Source organism: Pseudopodoces humilis, chromosome 3 (assembly GCF_049639895.1).
Source record: "Pseudopodoces humilis isolate 2021_Gansu_Grassland_sample_001 chromosome 3, ASM4963989v1, whole genome shotgun sequence".
NCBI lineage: Eukaryota > Metazoa > Chordata > Aves > Passeriformes > Paridae > Pseudopodoces > Pseudopodoces humilis.
In genome coordinates, this window is record NC_142202.1 from 114,060,741 (window position 1) to 114,081,014 (window position 20,274).

At 41.0% G+C, this 20,274-nt stretch overlaps 1 protein-coding gene across 1 annotated transcript in view; it reads left to right on the top strand.

Annotated features, from left to right (window-relative positions):
* LOC102114090 (L-gulonolactone oxidase-like) overlaps positions 1 to 7,651 on the top strand; it is a 31,280-nt gene extending 23,629 nt beyond the window's left edge. The window contains exons 10-11 of the mRNA XM_005534204.2: positions 3,137 to 3,227; positions 7,523 to 7,651. Of these exons, the coding sequence (XP_005534261.2) occupies positions 3,137 to 3,227; positions 7,523 to 7,651 (220 nt within the window). The remainder of the gene's footprint in view (positions 1 to 3,136; positions 3,228 to 7,522) is intronic.
* The last annotated feature ends 12,623 nt before the right edge of the window (positions 7,652 to 20,274 follow it).

Consider the following 20,274-nt stretch of genomic DNA (forward strand, 5'->3'; position numbering starts at 1 on the left):
TTTTCCCAGGGAATTCCCAATCCCCTTTTCCCGGGAATTCCAACCCTTTTCCCAGGAATTCCCACAATTTTCCCAGGGAATTGCAACCCTTTTTCCCGGGAATTCCCAATCCCCTTTTCCCAGGGAATTCCAACCCTTTTCCTGGGAATTCCCAACCCTTTTCCTGGGAATTCCCAATCCCCTTTTCCCAGGGAATTCCCAACCCTTTTCCCAGGGAATTCCCAACCCTTTTCCCGGGAATTCCCAATCCCCTTTTCCCAGGGAATTCCCAACCCTTTTTCCGGGAATTCCCAACCCTTTTCCCAGGGAATTCCCAACCCTTTTCTCGGGAATTCCCAACCCTTTTCCCGGGAATTCCCAACCCTTTTCCCCGGGAATTCCCAACCCTTTTCCCTTTTCCCAATCCCCTTTTCCCAGGGAATTCCCAATCCCCTTTTCCCGGGAATTCCAACCCTTTTCCCAGGAATTCCCACAATTTTCCCAGGGAATTGCAACCCTTTTTCCCGGGAATTCCCAATCCCCTTTTCCAAGGGAATTCCCAACCCTTTTTCCCGGGAATTCCCAACCCTTTTCCCTTTTCCCAATCCCCTTTTCCCAGGGAATTCCCAATCCCCTTTTCCCGGGAATTCCAACCCTTTTCCCGGGAATTCCCAATCCCCTTTTCCCGGGAATTCCCAACCCTTTTCCCAGGGAATTCCCAACCCTTTTCCCAGGGAATTCCCAACCCTTTTCCCAGGGAATTCCCAACCCTTTTCCCAGGGAATTCCCAACCCTTTTCCCAGGGAATTCCCAACCCTTTTCCCAGGGAATTCCCAACCCTTTTCCCAGGGAATTCCCAACCCTTTTCCCAGGGAATTGCAACCCTTTTTCCCGGGAATTCCCAATCCCCTTTTCCCAGGGAATTCCAACCCTTTTCCTGGGAATTCCCAACCCTTTTCCTGGGAATTCCCAATCCCCTTTTTCCCAGGAATTCCCAACCCTTTTCCCGGGAATTCCCAATCCCCTTTTCCCAGAGAATTCCCAACCCTTTTCCCAGGGAATTCCCAATCCCCTTTTCCCAGGGAATTCCCAATCCCCTTTTCCCAGGGAATTCCCAACCCTTTTCTCGGGAATTCCCAACCCTTTTCCCGGGAATTCCCAACCCTTTTCCCCGGGAATTCCCAACCCTTTTCCCTTTTCCCAATCCCCTTTTCCCAGGGAATTCCCAATCCCCTTTTCCCGGGAATTCCAACCCTTTTCCCAGGAATTCCCACAATTTTCCCAGGGAATTGCAACCCTTTTTCCCGGGAATTCCCAATCCCCTTTTCCCAGGGAATTCCAACCCTTTTCCTGGGAATTCCCAACCCTTTTCCTGGGAATTCCCAATCCCCTTTTTCCCAGGAATTCCCAACCCTTTTCCCAGGGAATTCCCAACCCTTTTCCCAGAAAATTCCCAACCTTTTCCCAGGGAATTCCCAATCCTTTTCCCGGGAATTCCCAAGAATTCCAACCCTTTTCCCAGGGAATTCCCAACCCTTTTCCCAGGGAATTCCCAACCCTTTTCCCAGGGAATTCCCAATCCCCTTTTCCCAGGGAATTCCCAAGAATTCCCAACCCTTTTTCCCAGGGAATTCCCAACCCCCCTTTTCCCGGCCCGGATCTGCGGCATCCCGGGAATTTCTCCCGGGGTTTTTTTTCCAGGATGTTTCGGTGTGGGGGATCCTGAGGATGATGGGGGTGGGAAAATTCAGGATAATTGGGGATAATTTTGGGATTATTTGGGATAATCTGGGATAATCTGGGGAAAAATGGGATAATCTGGGATAATTTGGGATTATTTGGGGTAATCTGGGATAATCTGGGATTATCTGGGACAATTTGAGGTAATTTTGGATAATTTGGGGATAATTTGGGATTATTTGGGATGATCTGGGGGAAGAAAAGGTTGGGAATGGTGGGGCTGTGGAATTCCAGGAGGAAAAACTCATCCCGGGGTTTTTTCTGGGATTGTCTCCATCCCGGAATTCCGGGAGGAAAACGCATCCCGGGGTTTTTTCTGGGATCTTCTCAATCCCTGAATTCCCTGGATGAGGGGGAAATCCCTGGGAAGAGGAGACACCATTCCCAGTGGGAATTCCAGGATCCCAAATCCCTGGGAGAAAAGGGATCCCATTCCTGATCCCGGGATCCCGAATCCCTGGGAAGAGGAGACACCATTCCCAATGGGAATCTGGGCATGGAGATCCCTCTGGATCCCGGGATCCCAAATCCGGATCGGGATCCCCCATTCCCAGCAGAATTCCCAGGATCCCAAATCCCCGGGAAAAGCAGGGAACCGGATCAGGACCCCGTTCCCGATCCCGGGATCCCAAATCCGGATCAGAGACCCCATTCCCAGCAGAATTCCCGGGATCCCAAATCCCCGTGAAGGGGAGGGATCCGGATCAGGAGCCCCGTTCCCGATCCCGGGATCCCAAATCCAGATCCGGGACCCATTCCCAGTGGGATCATCCCAGTCCCAGGATCCCAAATACCCGGGAAAAAAGAGGGATCCAGGTCAGGGGCCCCATTCCAGATCTGGGAATCCCAAATCCCTGGGAAGAGGAGACGCCATTCCCACTGGGAATCTGAGCACAGGGATCCCTTCAGATCCCAATCCCGAGATCCCAAATCCCCGGGAAGGGGAGGGATCCGGATCAGGAGCCCCATTCCCGATCCCGGGATCCCAAATCTGAATCAAGGACCCCATTCCCAGTGGGATCGTCCCAGTCCCAGGATCCCAAATCCCTGGGAAGAGCAGGGATCCAGACTGGGGACCCCATTCCCGGCAGAATTCCCGAGATCCCAAATCCCTGGGAGAAAAGGGATCCCATTCCCGATCCCGGGATCCCGAATCCCTGGGAAGAGGAGACACCATTCCCACTGGGAATCTGGGCATGGAGATCCCTCTGGATCCCAGGATCCCAAATCCGGATCGGGATCCCCCATTCCCAGCAGAATTCCCGGGATCCCAAATCCCCGGGAAGGGGAGGGATCCTGATTCAGGGCCCCCATTCCCAGAATTCCCGGGATCCCGAGTCCCTGGGAAGGGGAGGTTTGGGTTGGGGGATTCCCGGGATTCCGGGGCTGACTCCGGCCGGGATCCGGCGCGTTCCAGGCCCTACGGAAAGGACATCCCGAGATTCCGGTACTGGAACCTCTACGAGGGAATCATGAGGAAACACGGAGGGAGACCCCACTGGGCCAAGGTACCGGGAAAAACACCGGGAACGGCCCGGGAAAAACACCGGGAATGGGCCGGGAAAAACACCGGGAATGGATCGGGAAAAACCGGGAATGGATCGGGAAAAACACTGGGAATGGATCGGGAAAACCAGGAATGGATTGGGAAAAACACCGGGAATGGGTTGGGAAAAACCGGGAATGGATCGGGAAAAACCGGGAATGGATTGGGAAAAACACTGGGAATGGATCGGGAAAACCAGGAATGGATTGGGAAAAACACCGGGAATGGGTTGGGAAAAACACCAGGAATGGGTCGGGAAAAACACTGGGAATGGGTCAGGGAAACACCGGGAATGGATCGGGAAAACCGGGAATGGATCGGGAAAACCAGGAATGGATTGGGAAAAACACCGGGAATGGATCGGGAAAAACACTGGGAATGGCACCGGAAAGCCGAGAATGAACAGAAAACCGGGAATGGGCTGGGAAAAACTGGGAATGGAATGAGAAACACTGGGAATGGACCGGGAAACACCAGGAATGGATCGGGAAACACCGGGAATGGGTCGGGAAACACCGGGAATGGGTCGGGAAACACCGGGAATGGGTTGGGAAAAACACCGGGAATGGGTTGGGAAACACTGGGAATTGATCGGGAAAAATACCAGGAATGGATTGGGAAAACCAGGAATGGATCAGGAAACACCAGGAATGGATCAGGAAACACCGGGAATGGATCAGGGAACACCGGGAATGGGCTGGGAAAAACACTGGGAATGGCACCGGAAAACAACGGGAATTGGCTGGGAAAACCGGGAATGAACTGAGAAAACCAGGAATGGGCTGGGAAAAACTGGGAACGGAACGAGAAACACCGGGAATGAGCCAGGAAAAACACCGGGAATGGATCGGGAAACACCGGGAATGGATCAGGAAACACCGGGAATGGATGGGGAAAAACACCAGGAATGGGCCGGAAAAATGGGAATGGATCTGGAAAAACACCGGGAATGGGTTGGGAAAAACACCGGGAATGGCACCGGAAAGCCGAGAATGAACTGAGAAAACCGGGAATGGGCTGGGAAAAACTGGGAATGGAACGAGAAACACCGGGAATGGATCAGGAAACACCGGGAATGAGCCAGGGAACACCGGGAATGGATCAGGAAACACCGGGAATGGATCAGGGAACACTGGGAATGGATCAGGGAACACCGGGAATGGGTCGGGAAAAACACTGGGAATGGATCGGGAAAACCGGGAATGGGTTGGGAAAAACACCGGGAATGGATTGGGAAGAACACTGGGAATGGGAAGGGAAACATCGGGAATGGATCGGGAAAAATACCGGGAATGGATTGGGAAAACCAGGAATGGATCAGGAAACACCGGGAATGGGTTAGGAAACACCGGGAATGGATCGGGAAACACCGGGAATGGCACGGGAAAAACGGGAATGGCCCGGAAAAACACCGGGAATGGCACGGGAAACACTGGGAATGGATCGGGAAACACCGGGAATGGGCTGGAAAAAACACTGGGAATGGGCTGGGAAAACCGGGAATGAACTGAGAAAACCAGGAATGGGCTGGGAAAAACTGGGAATGGAACGAGAAACACCGGGAATGAGCCAGGAAAAACACCGGGAATGGATCGGGAAACACCGGGAATGGATCAGGAAACACCGGGAATGGGTTGGGAAAAACACTGGGAATGGATCGGGAAAAATACCGGGAATGGATTGGGAAAACCAGGAATGGATCAGGAAACACCGGGAATGGATCAGGGAACACTGGGAATGGGCTGGGAAAAACACTGGGAATGGCACGGGAAACACTGGGAATGGGTCGGGAAACACCGGGAATGGGCCGGAAAAACAGGAATGGGTTGGGAAAAACACCGGGAATGGATCAGGGAACACCGGGAATGAACTGAGAAAACCGGGAATGGGTCGGGAAAAACTGGGAATGGAACGAGAAACACTGGGAATGAGCCAGGAAAAACACCAGGAATGGATCAGGGAAAAACACCAGGAATGGCACGGGAAACACTGGGAATGGGTCGGGAAAACCAGGAATGGATCGGGAAACACCGGGAATGGGTCAGGAAAAATACCAGGAATGGATTGGGAAAACCAGGAATGGATCAGGGAACACCGGGAATGGGTCAGGAAACTCCGGGAATTATCCCGGGAAAATTGGGATTGATGCAAATCCCTGGAAATGGGAGGAGGGATCTTTTTTCCAGAGGGAAACTGAGGCACGGGAAAAGGATTCCGGAAAAAAGATAAAAAATGGGAAAAAAATCCTTCCTGAGCATTCCCAAGTTTGGGAAAATCGGGAATTATCCCAGGAAAATTGGGATTATCCCGGGAAATTGGGAATTATCCCGGGGAAACGCGGATTTATCCCAGGGAAGCGGGAATTTCTCCAGGAAAAAAAATGGGAATTTTCCCCAGAAAGCCGGGAATTTCTTCCGGGAGATTTTCCCCTGAAAATCAGGAATTTGTCCCGGAAAAATGGGAATTTTCCTCAGGAAAAATGGGAATTACCCCAGGAAAATCGGAATCGCCTTCCCGTGCCTCAGTTTCCCTCTGGGAAAAAAATCCCTCCCTTTTTCCCAGGATCGGGATCGATTTCCACGGGAAGATCCCAAATTTGGGAATTCTCAGGATGGAATTTTTCCCAAATTTTTTGGGTTTTTTTTTTTGGGATCCCTTTTCCCGTGCCTCAGTTTCCCTCTGGGAAAAAAATCCCTCCTCCCATTTTCTGGGATTTGGGATCATTTTCCCATTAAAAATCCCAATTTTCCCGAATTTGGGAATGCTCAGGAAGGAATCTTTCCCATTTTTTCCTTTTTTTTAGGGATGTTTTTCCCGTGCCTCAGTTTCCCTCTGGAAAATCCCTCCCAATTCCCAGGATTTGGGATCGATTTCCAGTTAAAATTCCCGATTTTCCCAAAATCTGGGAATGTTCCGGAAGGAATTTTTCCCCATTTTTTATATATATAATTTTTTTTTTTAGGAATTTTACAGGAAAAACGGGAGGAGGGATTTTTCCAGAGGGAAACTGAGGCACGGGGTAAAATATCCCTAAAATAATAAAAAACTGGGAAAAATTCCCTCCTGAACATTCCAGAATTTGGGAAAAACTGGGAATTTTGGATGGAAAATGATCCCAAATCCCGGGAATTGGGAGGGATTTTCCCGGAGGGAAACTGAGGCACGGGGTAAAAATCCCTAAAATAAGGAAAAATGGGAAAAATCCTTCGTGAACATTCCCAGATTTTGGGAAAATCGGGAATTCTAACAGGAAATCGATCCCAAATCCTGGGAATTGGGAGGGAATTTCCAGAGGGAAACTGAGGCACGGGGTAAAATATTCCAAAAAATAAGAAGAAAAACGGGAAAAATTCCCAGATTTTGGGAAAATTGGGAATTCTCCTGGAAATCGATCCCAAATCCCGGGAATCGGGAGAGATTTTTCCAGAGGGAAACTGAGGCACGGGAAAAGGATCCCTAAAAAAAGGAAAAAAACGGGAAAAATTCCTTCCAGAACATTCCCAGACTTGGGAAAATTGGGATTTTCCATGGAAAATGATCCTGATCCCGAAAAATGGGAGGGATTTCCCAGAGGGGAAACTGAGGCACGGGGAAAAAAATCCCTAAAATAAGGAAAAAATGGGAAAAATTCCCAGATTTTGGGAAAATCGGGAATTCTAACAGGAAATCGATCCCAAATCCCGGGAAATGGGAGGGAATTTCCAGAGGGAAACTGAGGCACGGGGTAAAAATCCCTCAAATAAGAAGAAAAATGGGAAAAATCCTTCGTGAACATTCCCAGATTTTGGGAAAATCAGGAATTTTTACAGGAAATCGATCCCAAATCCCGGGAATTGGGAAGGATTTTTCCAGAGGGAAACTGAGGCACGGGGTAAAATGTTCCTAAAAATAAGAAGAAAAACGGGAAAAATTCCCAGATTTTGGGAAAATCGGGAATTTTAACTGGAAATCGATCCCAAATCCTGGGAATTGGGAGGGATTTTCCAGAGGGAAACTGAGGCACGGGGGTAAAAACATCCCTGAAATAAGAAAAAAATGGGAAAAATTCCCAGATTTTGGGAAAATCGGGAATTTTGGATAGAAATCGATCCCAAATCCTGGAAAAGAGGAGGGATTTTTCCCGAGGGGAAACTGAGGCACGGGGGGTAAAATATTCCTAAAAATAAGGAAAAAAAAAAAAAACAACGGGAAAAAAAAAAAAAAATTTCCCAGATTTTGGGAAATTTGGGAATTCTCCTGGAATTTTTCCCGCCTCAGGCTCACAGCTGCACCCGGAAGGATCTGGAGCTGATGTATCCGGAATTCCCGAAATTCTGCGCCATCCGGGAAAAGCTGGATCCCGGCGGGATCTTCCTCAACGCCTACCTGGAAAAAGTCTTCTGCTGAAATCCCGGGAAAAATCCCGGAATTCCCGGGAATTCCCGAGGTTTTTCCCTTCGGTCGCTCGATGAAAATAAAATGTGGAGAGAGTTTTTCCTGGAAAAGCGGGAATTTTCTGGGGGAAAATCGGGGATTTATCCCGGAAAAGCGGGAATTTCTCTCAGGAAAACGGGAATTTTCTGGGGGAAAATGGGAATTTCTCTGGAAAAGTGGGAAATTTTCCGGGGGAAAATGGGGAAAAATCGGGATTTATCCAGCAGAAAATGGGGGTTTCTCCTGGAAAATCGGGAATTTCTCCCGGAAAATCAGGAATTTCCTCGGGAAAGTGGGGATTTCTCCTGGAAAAAATTGGGAATTTCTCTTGGGAAAATGGGGATTTCTCGTGGAAAATTGGGAATTTCTCACGGAAAACCGGGAATTTCTCCTGGAAAATTGGGAATTTTCCGTGGGAAAATGGGGAAAATGGGGATTTGTCCACCTGAAAACCGGGAATTTCTCTCGGAAAATGGGAATTTTCTGTGGGAAAACGGGAATTTCTCGGGAAAAGTGGGAATTTTCTGGAGGAAAATGTGGAAAAATCGGGATTTATCCAGCAGAAAATGGGGATTTGTCCAGGAGAAAATTGGGAATTTCTCCCGGAAAATCAGGGATTTATCCTGGAAAAGTGGGAATTTTCTGGGGGAAAATGGGGAAATTGGTCCACTTGAAAATTTGGAATTTCTCTTGGGAAAATGGGGATTTCTCCCAGAAAACCGGGAATTTTCTGGGGGGAAACGGGGAAAAATGGGGATTTAGCCACCTGAAAATTGGGAATTTCTCCCAGAAAAGCGGGAATTTCCTCGGGAAAATGGGAAAATTGGGAATTTTCCCAAGAAAAATGGGAATTTCTCCCAGAAAACCGGGAATTTTCTGGGGGAAAATTGGGAAAATGGGGGTTTATCCAGCAGAAAATTGGGAATTTCTCCTGGAAAAGCGGGAATTTTCCGTGGAAAAATGGGAATTCTCCCAGAAAATCAAGGATTTTTCTCGGGAAAAGGGGGATTTCTCCTGGAAAACCGGGAATTTCTCCAGGGAAAATTGGAATTTCTCCCAGAAAAACAAGAATTGCTCCCAAGGGCAAAGGACGCGGAATCCTGGAAAAATCCTGGAATTCTGGGAGGGATTGGATCAAACCCCTCAACGTTCCCGATCCCATTCCCAGGAATTCCCAGGAATTCCATGGATCAAACAAGGAGATAAAAAAAATCCCAAATTCCCATCCCAAATCCCCCTTTTTTTTTGGGATACTCCAGCAATTTTCCCATCATTTTCCCATCATTTTTTCCATCATTTTTCCACCATTTTCCCATCTCTTTTCCCATCATTTTTTCCATCATTTTTCCCATAATTTCCCATCATTTTCCCCTCATTTATCCATCATTTTTTCCATCATTTTTTCCATCATTTCCCCACCATTTTTTTCCACCATTTTCCATAATTTTCCCTTATTTTCCATCCTTTTCCCGTAATTTTCCCATCATTTTTCCACCATTTTTTCCGTAATTTTCCCACTATTTTCCCACCATTTTTTAAATCATTTTTTCCATCCTTTTCCCAAATTTTTTCCATCATTTTTCCATCATTTTTTCCCATCATTTTTCCCATCATTTTCCCATCATTTTCCCATTTTCCCCTCATTTTTTCCATCCTTTTCCCAAAATTTTTCCATCATTTTTTCACCTTTTTTTCCTTATTTCTCCCACTATTTTCCCACAATTTTCCCATCATTTTTTTCCATCATTTTCCCCTCATTTTCCATCATTTTTCCACCATTTTTTCCTTAATTTTCCCACTATTTTCCCACAATTTTCCCATCATTTTTTCCCACAATTTTCCCCTCATTTTCCATAATTTTTCCATCATTTTTCCATCATTTTTCCATCCTTTTTCCCATTATTTTCCCATCCTTTTCCCATCCTTTTCCCACCCCTTTTCCCATCATTTTTTCCCACCATTTTCCATCATTTTCCCACCTTTTCCCCGTAATTTTCCCATCATTTTCCCATCGTTTTTTCCATCATTTTCCCACCATTTCCCCCTCATTTTCCCATCCTTTTCCCACCCCTTTTCCCATCATTCTTTCCCATCATTTTTCCATTATTTTCCCACCATTTTTTTCCACCATTTTCCATCATTTTCCCATCCTTTTTCCGTAATTTTCCCATCATTTTTTCCATCATTTTCCCCTCATTTTCCCATCATTTTTCCCATCATTTTTTGCATCATTTTTTCCATCATTTTCCTAACCCTTTTCCCACCCCTTTTCCCATCATTTTCCCACCATTTTCCCATAATTTTCCATCATTTTTCCATCCTTTTCCCACAATTTTCCCATCATTTTTCCATCATTTTTTCCCATCATTTTTCCCATCATTTTTTCCATCATTTTCCCAAAATTTTCCATCATTTTCCCATCATTTTCCATCATTTTCCCATCATTTTTCCATCATTTTTTCCATCATTTTTCCTATCATTTTTCCATCATTTTTCCATCATTTTTCCCATCATTTTTCCCATCATTTTTCCATCATTTTCCCATCATTTTTCCACCATTTTTCCTTAATTTTCCCACTATTTTCCCACAATTTTCCCATCATTTTTTCCCACAATTTTCCCATAATTTTCCCATCATTTTTTCCATCCTTTTCCCAAAATTTTTCCATCATTTTCCCATCATTTTTCCATCATTTTTTCCATCATTTTTTCCATCATTTTCCCATAATTTTCCTATCATTTTTTCCATCCTTTTCCCAAAATTTTTCCATCATTTTCCCATCATTTTCCCATCATTTATCCCATCATTTTTCCATCATTTTTTCCCATCATTTTCCATCATTTTTCCATCATTTTCCATCGTTTTTTCCCATCATTTTTCCATCATTTTTTCCATAATTTTTTCCATAATTTTCCCATCATTTTCCCATCATTTTTTCCATCCTTTTCCCAAAATTTTTCCATCATTTTTCCATCATTTTTCCATTATTTTTCCCATTATTTTCCCATCCTTTTCCCATCCTTTTCCCACCCCTTTTCCCATCATTTTTTCCATCATTTTCCCAAAATTTTTCCATCATTTTTCCATCATTTTTCCCATAATTTTTTCCATCATTTTTTCCATCATTTTTTCCATCATTTTTCCACCATTTTCCAAATCTCTTTTCCCATCATTTTTTCCCACCATTTTCCATCATTTTTTCCATCATTTTCCCACCATTTTCCTATCTCTTTTCCCATCATTTTTCCATCATTTTTCCATCATTTTTTCCATCATTTTTCCATCATTTTCCCACCATTTTCCAATCTCTTTTCCCATCATTTTTTCCATCATTTTCCCATCATTTTTCCATCATTTTTCCCATCATTTTTCCCCACCATTTTCCAATCTCTTTTCCCATCATTTTTCCATCATTTTCCCATCATTTTTCCCCACCATTTTCCATCATTTTTTCCCATCACTTTCCCCTCATTTTTTCCCACCATCATTTCCCCCCCCCCTCCCCTCGCCACCCCCAACCCCCAATCCATTATCCCATTTTTTTTCCCCTCCCATTCCCATCTTTTTTCTCTTCCCCCTCCCATTATTCCGGGATCTTTTCACGGGCTCCACTCCAGATCCATTTTCCCCCCTCCCCCTCTTCCCGAGCTTTTTCATTCCCATTGATTTTTCCATCCCCTTTCATCCCGGGATGAATGGAAAACCCTCGGACGAGCCGAGCTCATCCCCAGCTTTGGCGTCACAGGCGGAGACGGCTCCGGGAAACACAAAAAAAACCGGGAGAAGCTTCTGGAAAAATAAAACAAACCCCATTTCCCCCCCGTTTTTATCCCCTTTTCTCCCCATTTCTTTCACATTTTTCCCCATTTCCCCCCTATTTTTCCCCATTTTTCCTGATTTTCCCCAGGTTTTCCCATTTTTTTTCTGGATTTTTCCCTGTTTTTTGCCCATTTCTTTCCTGTTTTTCCCATTTTTTCCTGTTTTTTCCCCATTTTTGGTCCATTTTTTCCCCATTTATTCCTGTTTTTTTTTCCATTTTTTCCATATTTTCCCTTTTTTCCATGTTTTTACCCAATTTTTTCCTTTTTTCCTCCCATTTCTACCCATTTTTTCCTGTTTTTTCAACATTTTTCTCATTTTCCCCAGGTTTCTCTTATTTTTTCCCATTTTTTCCCGGTTTTTTCCTGTTTTTCCCATTTTTACTTGTTTTTGCTCATTTTTCACATTTTTTCGGGATTTTCCCATTTTACCTGGTTTTTTCCCATTTTTTCCGGGTTTTTTTCCCATTTATTCCTGGTTTTCAATTTTTCCTCATTTTTTTTTCCTGTTCTTTTTCCCATTTTCCCCCTTTTTTCCTGTTTTTTCCCCATTTTTTCCTGTTTTTTTTTTTTTTTTTTTTTTTTTTTTTTTTCTTTTTTCCAATTTTTTCCTGATTTTTCCCCATTTTTGCCCATTTTTTTTCCTGGATTTCCCCATTTATTCCTGTTTTTTCCTATTTTTCCTGTTTTTCCCCATTTTTTCCTCTTTTTTCCCCATTTTTTCCTGTTTTTCCCCTATTTTTTCCTGGTTTTCAATTTTTCCTCATTTTTTTTCCTGTTCTTTTCCCCATTTTTCCCCTTTTTCCCTTTTTCCTGTGGTTTCCCCCCATTTTTTCCTGTTTTTCCCCATATCCCACATTTTCCCCCCATTTTTTCCAGGTTTTTCCCCCCCCATTTTTTTGCTGGTTTTCCCTTGTTTTCCCCATTTTTTCCTGGTTTTTTTTTTTTTTTTTTTCCCATTTTTTCCAGGTTTTTTCCCATTTTCCCCCATTTTCTCCTGGTTTTTTTTCCCATTTCTTCTTGTTTTTTCCTGTTTTTTCCTGTTTTTTCCCAGTTTTTCTCCTCTTTCTCCCTATTTTTCCCCATTATTCCCCTTTTTTTCCCCCCAGTTTCTCCCATTTTTTCCAGTTTCTTTCCCTTTTTTTCCCCATTTCCTCCCAATCCTTTCCCCATAAAACCCCCAAAAAACCCCCAAAACTCCCCAAAAAAAAACCTTGGAAAAAAAAACCCCAAATCCCCACAAATCCCAAGATTTTGAGGTTATTTTTTCGGGTTGTTTTTCCCATTTTTCCTGGTTTTTCCCCATTTTTGTCCATTTTTCCTCATTTTTTCCTGGGGTTTTCCCCATTTTTTTCCTGGTTTTCCCCATTTTTTCCTGTTTTCTCCCCATTTTTGCACATTTTTCCTATTTTTCCTCATTTTTTCTGGTTTTTCCCTGGTTTTCCCCAGGTTTTCCCATTTTTTTTCCAGGGTTTTCCCCATTTTTTCCTCTTTTTTCCCTATTTTTGCCCATTTTTTGCCATTTTTCTCCCATTTTCCCCATTTTTTCCAAATTTTTCCTCTTTTTTCCCCATTTTTTCCCATTTCCCGCCATTTTTTCCTGGTTTTTCCCCATTCCTTCTTGTTTTTTCCCCATTTTTTAATGTTTTTTCCCAGTTTTTCTCCTATTTTTCCCCATTTCCCCCCTTTTTTCCCTCAACTTTTCCCATTTTTTCCACTTTCTTTCCCTTTTCCCCCATTTCCACCCAATCCTTTCCCCATAAAAACCCCCAAAAAAACCCCAAAACTCCCAAAAATAAAAAACCATTGGAAAAACCCCAAATCCCAAGATTTTGAGGTTGGTTTTTTTGGGGGGTGGGGGTTGTTTTTCCCATTTTTCCATCCCGGGATTTACGGGATTTGAGCTTCTCCGTGATTTTCTCATCCGGGTGCGATTCCCGTTCCCGGAGAAACCGGGAATGACGTTCCCGAGGAACCCGATCCCCTCTGGAAAGGTCGGAACATCCCGAATTTCCCCCAAATCCGGGAGCTTGGAAAAAACCTCCCCGAGCCTGGATTGGGATCGGGTGGAAAAATCCATCCCAGGAAAATCATCCCCGGCTGGAAAATCCCAATTTTCCTCATTTTTCCCCAATTTTTTCCTGGTTTTTCCCAATTTTTTCCCATTTCCCCCCCATTTTTCCCTGGTTTTTTTCCCCTTTTTTCCCCTGTTTTTTCCCCCCATTTTTTCTGTTTTTTCCCATTTTTCTCATTTTCCCTTGTTTTTTTCCCCATTTTTTTCCCATTTTTTTCCTGGTTTTTTTCCCATTTTTCCTGGTTTTTCCCATTTTTCTCATTTTTTCCCTGTTTCTTTCCTGGTTTCCCTGGTTTTCCCATTTTTTCCTGGTTTCTTTCCCATTTTTTTCCTGGTTTTCCCCCATTTTTTTTTCCTGGTTTCTTTCCCATTTTTTCCTGTTTTTTTCCTGTTTCTCCCATTTTTCCTATTTTTTTCTATTTTTTCCTATTTTTTTCCTGTTTCTCCCATTTTTTCCTGGTTTTCCCCAGGTTTTCCCTTTTTTTTCCTCTCTTTTTCCCCATTTTTTCTGGTTTTCCCATTTTTTTCATTTTTTTTCCTGGTTTTTTTTTCCCCATTTTTTCCAGGTTTTTCCCATTTTCCCCATTTTTTTTCCTGTTTTTCACCATCTTTTCCAGTTTTTCCTGGTTCTTTCCCATTTTTTCTGGTTCTTTTCCTGTTTTTTCCATTTTTTCCTGTATTTTTTCCTGGTTATCCCCATTTTTTCCTGTTTTCCCCAATTTTTCCCATTTTTTCCTGATTTTTTTCCCATTTTCTCTGGTTTTTCCCATTTTTTCCTGTTTTTTTCCCATTTTTTTTTTCTGTTTTTTCCCATTTTTTCCCATTTTTTCCTATTTTTTCCTGGTTATCCCCATTTTTGCCTGTTTTTCCCCAGGTTTTCCCCTTTTTTCCTATTTTTTCCCCATTTTTTTTCTCCAAGTTTTCCCATTTTTCCCATTTTTCCCTGTTTTATTCCCAGTTTTCCCATTTTTTCCTGTTTTTTTCCCCATTTTTTCTGGTTTTCACATTTTTTCCTGTATTTTTTCCTGGTTTTCCCCATTTTTTCCTGTTTTTTTTTCCCCAGTTTTACCCGTTTTTTTTTTTTCCTGTTTTTTTCCCATTTTTTTTCTGTTTTTTCCCATTTTTTTTCCCATTTTTTTCCCATTTTTTCCCGTTTTTCCCATTTCTTCCTGTTTTTTTCCCATTTTTTCTGCTTTTCTCATTTTTATCAATTTTTTTCCTGTTTTTTTTTCCCATTTTTCCATGGTGTTTTTTTCCCTGATTTCTCCCATTTCTTCCTGGTTTTCCCATTTTTTTTTTCCCGTTTTTTTTCCTGTTTTTCCCCAGGTTTTCCCATTTTTTCCCTGGTTTTTCTCCATTTTTTTCTATTTTTCCCCATTTTTTTTCCTGTTTTTCCCCAGGTTTTCCCATTTTTCCTGGTTTCTTTCCCTTTTTTTCCTGTTTTTTTTTTTTCTCCCCATTTTTTCTCATTTTTTTCTGATTATTCCCTTTTTTTCCCAGTTTTTCCTCGTTTTTCCCCAATTTTTTCCCATTTTTTTCTCTTTTTTCCCCATTTTTTCCCTGTTTTTCCCCATTTTCCCCCCCATTTTTCCTGGGTTTTCCCTTCTTTTCCCTTTTTTTTTTCCGGTTTTCCGGTTTTCCTCAATTTTTTTCCTCTTTTTCCTCCCCTCTTTTTCTCCATTTCCCCCCCCCATTTTTTTTTCCACAGGTTTTTCCCATTTTTCCAGGTTTCCCCCATTTTTTTCCTGTTTTTTTTTTCCCATTTTCCCCATTTTCCCTGGTTTTTCCCTTTTTCTTTCTGATTTTTCCCATTTTTTTCCTGTTTTCTCCCCATTTTTGCCAATTTTTTCCTATTTTCCCCCAGGTTTTCCCATTTTTTCCAGGGTTTTCCCCTTTTTTCCCTGCTTTTCTCCCTATTTTTGCACATTTTTTTTATTTTTCCCCATTTCCCCCCATTTCTTTTCCTGGTTTTCCTTAAGTTTTCCCATTTTTTCCAGGGTTTTCCCCATTTTTTCCTGGTTTATCCCCATTTTTTCCCTATTTTTCCTCAGGTTTCCCATCTTTTCCTGGTTTTTCCCATTTTCCCCTCATTTTTCCCTTTTTCTTTCCCATTTTCCCCCATTTTCCCTGTCTTTTTCCCTATTTTTTTCTGGTTTTTTTCCTGTTTTTTCTCATTTTTCCCATTTTTCCCAGGTTTTTTTCCTGGCTTTTCCCCATTTTTTCCATTTCCCCCCCCAGGTTTTCCCATCTTTTTCAGTTTTTTCCCATTTTTTTCCTGGTTTTTCCCATTTTTTCCTTTTTTCCCCCAGATTTTCCCATTTCCCTGCTTTTCCCCGGTTTTGCCCCATTTTTTTCCAGTTTTTTTCAGTTTCTGCCAATTTTTCCTGGTTTTTCCCATTTTTCCCAGGTTTTCCCACAATTTTTCCCTCTTTTTCCTTATTTTTCCCCCATTTTTTTCTATTCTTCACCAGGTTTTCCCCACAATTTTTCCTGTTTTCTCCCTCCCTACTTTGCACATTTTTTTTATTTTTCCCCCCCCATTTTTTTTTTTCCTGGTTTTTCTCCCCATTTTTTTCCTGGTTTTTCCCGGTTTTTTCCTGTTTTTTTCCCCGTTTTTTTCCCATTTTTCCTGGTTTTCCTCAGGGTTTTTTTTTTTTTTTTCCCTTTTTTTTTTCCCCCATTTTGCCCATTTTTTCCTATTTTCTCCCAGTTTATCCCATTTTTTCCAGGGTTTTCCCCTTTTTTTTCCTGCTTTTTTTTTTTTCCCTTGTTTTTTCCCTTTTTTTTTTTTTCAGGTTTTCCTTCCCCAATTTTTTTTTTCCCGTTTTTTTCCCCCAGCTTTTCTCATTTTTTTTTTTTTTTTCCTGGTTTTTTCTTTTTTTTTCCCCATTTTTTCCTGGTTTTTTCCCAAGTTTCCTGATTTTCCCCATTTTTTCTTATTTTCCCATTTTTTTTCTCCTGGTTTTTCCATTTTTTCCTCATTTCCCCCAGTTTTTCAGTTTTTTCCCTATTTTTCCCTATTTTTCCCCATTTTTTTTTTTTTCATTTTTTTCCTGTTTTTTTCCCCATTTTTTCCTGGTTTTTTCCATTTTTTCCCGGTTTTCCACATTTTTTCCTGGTTTTCCCCCTTTTTTCCTGGTTTTCCCCCATTTTTCCTGATTTTCCCTATCTTTTCCCGATTTTTCCCATTTTTCCAGACTTTTCCCATTTTTTCCTGATTTTTCCCCAATTTTTCCTGTTGTTTTTCCCTATTTCTGCTCATTGTTTCCTGGTTTTCCCCAGCTTTTCCCATTTTTCCTGGTTTTCCCCAATTTCCTCCCCATCTTTGCCCATTTTTTCTACCTTTTCCCAATTTTCCTGGGTTTTATCCCATTTTTTTCTGATTTTTCCCATTTTTTCCCATTTTTTTTCCTTTTTTTCTCAATTATTCCCTTTTTTCCGATTTTTTCTCATTTTTTCCCATTTTTTTCCCACTTTTTCCCATTTTTTTCCATTTTTTCCCATTTTTTCCCATTTTTTCTTTTTCATTTTCCCATTTTTTTCCCATCCATTTTTCCCATTTTTTCCTTTTTCCTTTTTTCCATTTTTTTCCATTTTTTCCCCATTTTCCATTTTTTTTTTTTTTCCCATTTCCCCATTTTCCTCCATTTTTCCTTTTTACCCAATTTTTTCCATTTTTCCCTTTTTTTCCCATTTTTCCCATTTTTCCCAATTTTTCCCCATTTTTTTCCCATTTTTCCTCTATTTTTTCCCATTTTTTTCCTTTTTTTCCCATTTTTTTCCCATTTTTCCCATTTTTCCCATTCCCAGTTTTCCCATTTCCCCCAATTTTTCCCATTTTTCCCATTTTTCCCATTTTTTCCCAATTTTTTCAATTTTTTTCCATTTTTTCCCCATTTTTCCCCTTTTTTTTCCCATTTTTTCCCATTTTTTCCCCGGATTTTTTCCCATTTTCCCCAACTTTTCCCCATTTTTTCCCATTTTTCCCCATTTTTTTTCCTGGATTTTTTCCAAAATTTTCCCAATTTTTCCAATTTTTCCCATTTTTTCCCCAATTTTTTCAATTTTTTTTTTTTTTTTTTCCATTTTTTCCCCATTTTTCCCCATTTTTTTCCCATTTTTCCCAATTTTTCCCATTTTTTCCCCATTTCCCCCCAAATCCCACAAAACCCCCGGGAATTTTTTCCCCCCTTTAAAGGAACCCCCCATTCCCAACGGGATCCCAACCCTGGGAATTCCGGGAATTCCGGGAATTCCAAACCCGGATTCCCCAAATCCCAAATCCCCATCCCAAAACTCCCCAAAATTCCAAGATTTCCACAAATATTTTATTTTATTTTATTTTATTTTATTTTATTTGATTTGATTTGATTTGATTTGATTTGATTTGATTTGATTTGATTTGATTTGATTTCATTTCATTTCATTTCATTTCATTTTATTTGATTTCATTTTATTTGATTTTTTATTTCATTTTTTATTTTATTTCATTTTATTTCATTTTATTTCATTATTTATTTTATTTTATTTTTATTTTAATTTTATTTTATCTTATTTTATTTTATTTTATTTCGTTTCATTTTTTATTTTAATTTATTTTATTTTATTATATTTTTTATTTTATTTTATTTTATTTTATTTTATTTTATTTTATTTTATTTTATTTTATTTTTATTTTATTTTATTTCATTATTTATTTTACTTCATTTTATTTGATTTTTTATTTCATTTTTCATTTTATTTCATTTTATTTCATTATTTTATTTTTTTTATTTTATTTTATTTTATTTTTATTTTATTTTTATTTTATTTTATCTTACTTTATTTTATTTCATCTCATTTAATTTTTTATTTTATTTTATTTTATTTTATTTTATTTTATTTTATTTTATTTTATTTTTTATTTTATTTTATTCTATTCTATTTTATTTTTTATTTCATTTAATTTTATTTTATTCTAATCTATTTTATTTTTTATTTTATTTCATTTTATTGTATTTTATTTTATTTTATTTCATTATTTTATTTTATTTTATTTTATTTTATTCTATTTTATTTCATTTCATTTCATTTCATTTTATTCTATTTTATTTCATTTCATTTCATTTTAATTTTATTTTAATTTTATTTTAATTTTATTTTAATTTTATTTTAATTTTATTTTTATTTTTTTGGGGATCCCAAAGGATTTTCCAAGGTTTTCCCAAAAAATATTCCAGGAGAATTCCGGACCCGGGAGATCTCCGGGATTCCCGATCCCTCCTCCGGGGCGGAGTTATCCCGAAAAAAATCCGGGATGAGGGGAAAAATTGGGAATCTTCGCTCCCAAAAATAAATCCGGGAATGGGAAACGAGCCGGAAACGGGGATTTGGGATAAATTTGGGATAAATTTGGGATAAATTTGGGATAAATTTGGGATAAATGTGGGATAAATGTGGGATTCAGGATAAATTTGGGATAAATTTGGAATAAATTTGGGATTTGGGATTTGGGGATCTGGGATTTGGGATAAATTTGGGATAAATTTGGGATAAATTTGGGATTGGGGATTTGGGGATTGGGAATTGGGAATTGGGATAAATTTGGGATTTGGGATAAATGTGGGATAAATTTGGGATTTGGGGTTTGGGATTTGGGATAAATTTGGGATTCGGGATAAATTTGGGATAAATTTGGGATAAATTTGGGATTGGGGATTTGGGGATTTGGGATAAATTTGGGATTTGGGATTTGGGGATCTGGGATTTGGGATAAATTTGGGATTCAGGTTAAATTTGGGATTTGGGATTTGGGATAAATTTGGGATTTGGGATTTGGGGATCTGGGATTTGGGATAAATTTGGGATTCAGGTTAAATTTGGGATTTGGGATAAATTTGGGATAAATTTGGGATAAATTTGGGATTGGGGATTTGGGGATTGGGAACTGGGATTTGGGATAAATTTGGGATTTGGGGTTGGAATTTGGGGATTTGGGGTTGGGATTTGGGGTTTGGGATAAATTCGGGATAAATTTGGGTTTTGGATTTGGGATTGGGGATTTGGGATAAATTTGGGATTCGGGATTTGGGATTTGGGATGGGTTTGGGATTTGGGAATCGGGATGGATTCAAAGTGGATTTGGGATAAACCTGGGATGGATTTGGGATCTGGGGATGGGATTTGGGATTTGGGATGGGTTCGGGATAAATTCAGGATCCAGGATTTGGGATAAATTTGGGATGGATTTGAGGGACATTGGGATTTGGGATGGGTTTGGGATGGATTTGGGGTTGATTTGGGATTTGGGATAGGTTTGGGATGGATTCGGGATTCAGGATAAATTCAGGATCCAGGATTTGGGATAAATTTGGGATGGATTTGGGGTAGATTTGGGATTTGGGATGGGTTTGGGATTTGGGATTTGGGATAGGTTTGGGATGGATTCAGGATTCGGGATAAATTCAGGATTTGGGATTTGGGATGGGTTTGGGATGGATTCAGGGTAGATTTGGGATTTGGGATGGGTTTGGGATTTGGGATTCGGGATTCGGGATAAATTCAGGATCCATTCAGGATTTTCCAGAATCCCCCCCAGTCCCTCCCCTTCATTCCCGGCTTTTCCCATCCCGCTTTTTCCGCCCCCTGGGGCCCCTCCCTCCCTGGGGATAAATAAAAGCGGGATCGGGGTGAATTCGGGATAAATTTGGGATCTGGGGATGGG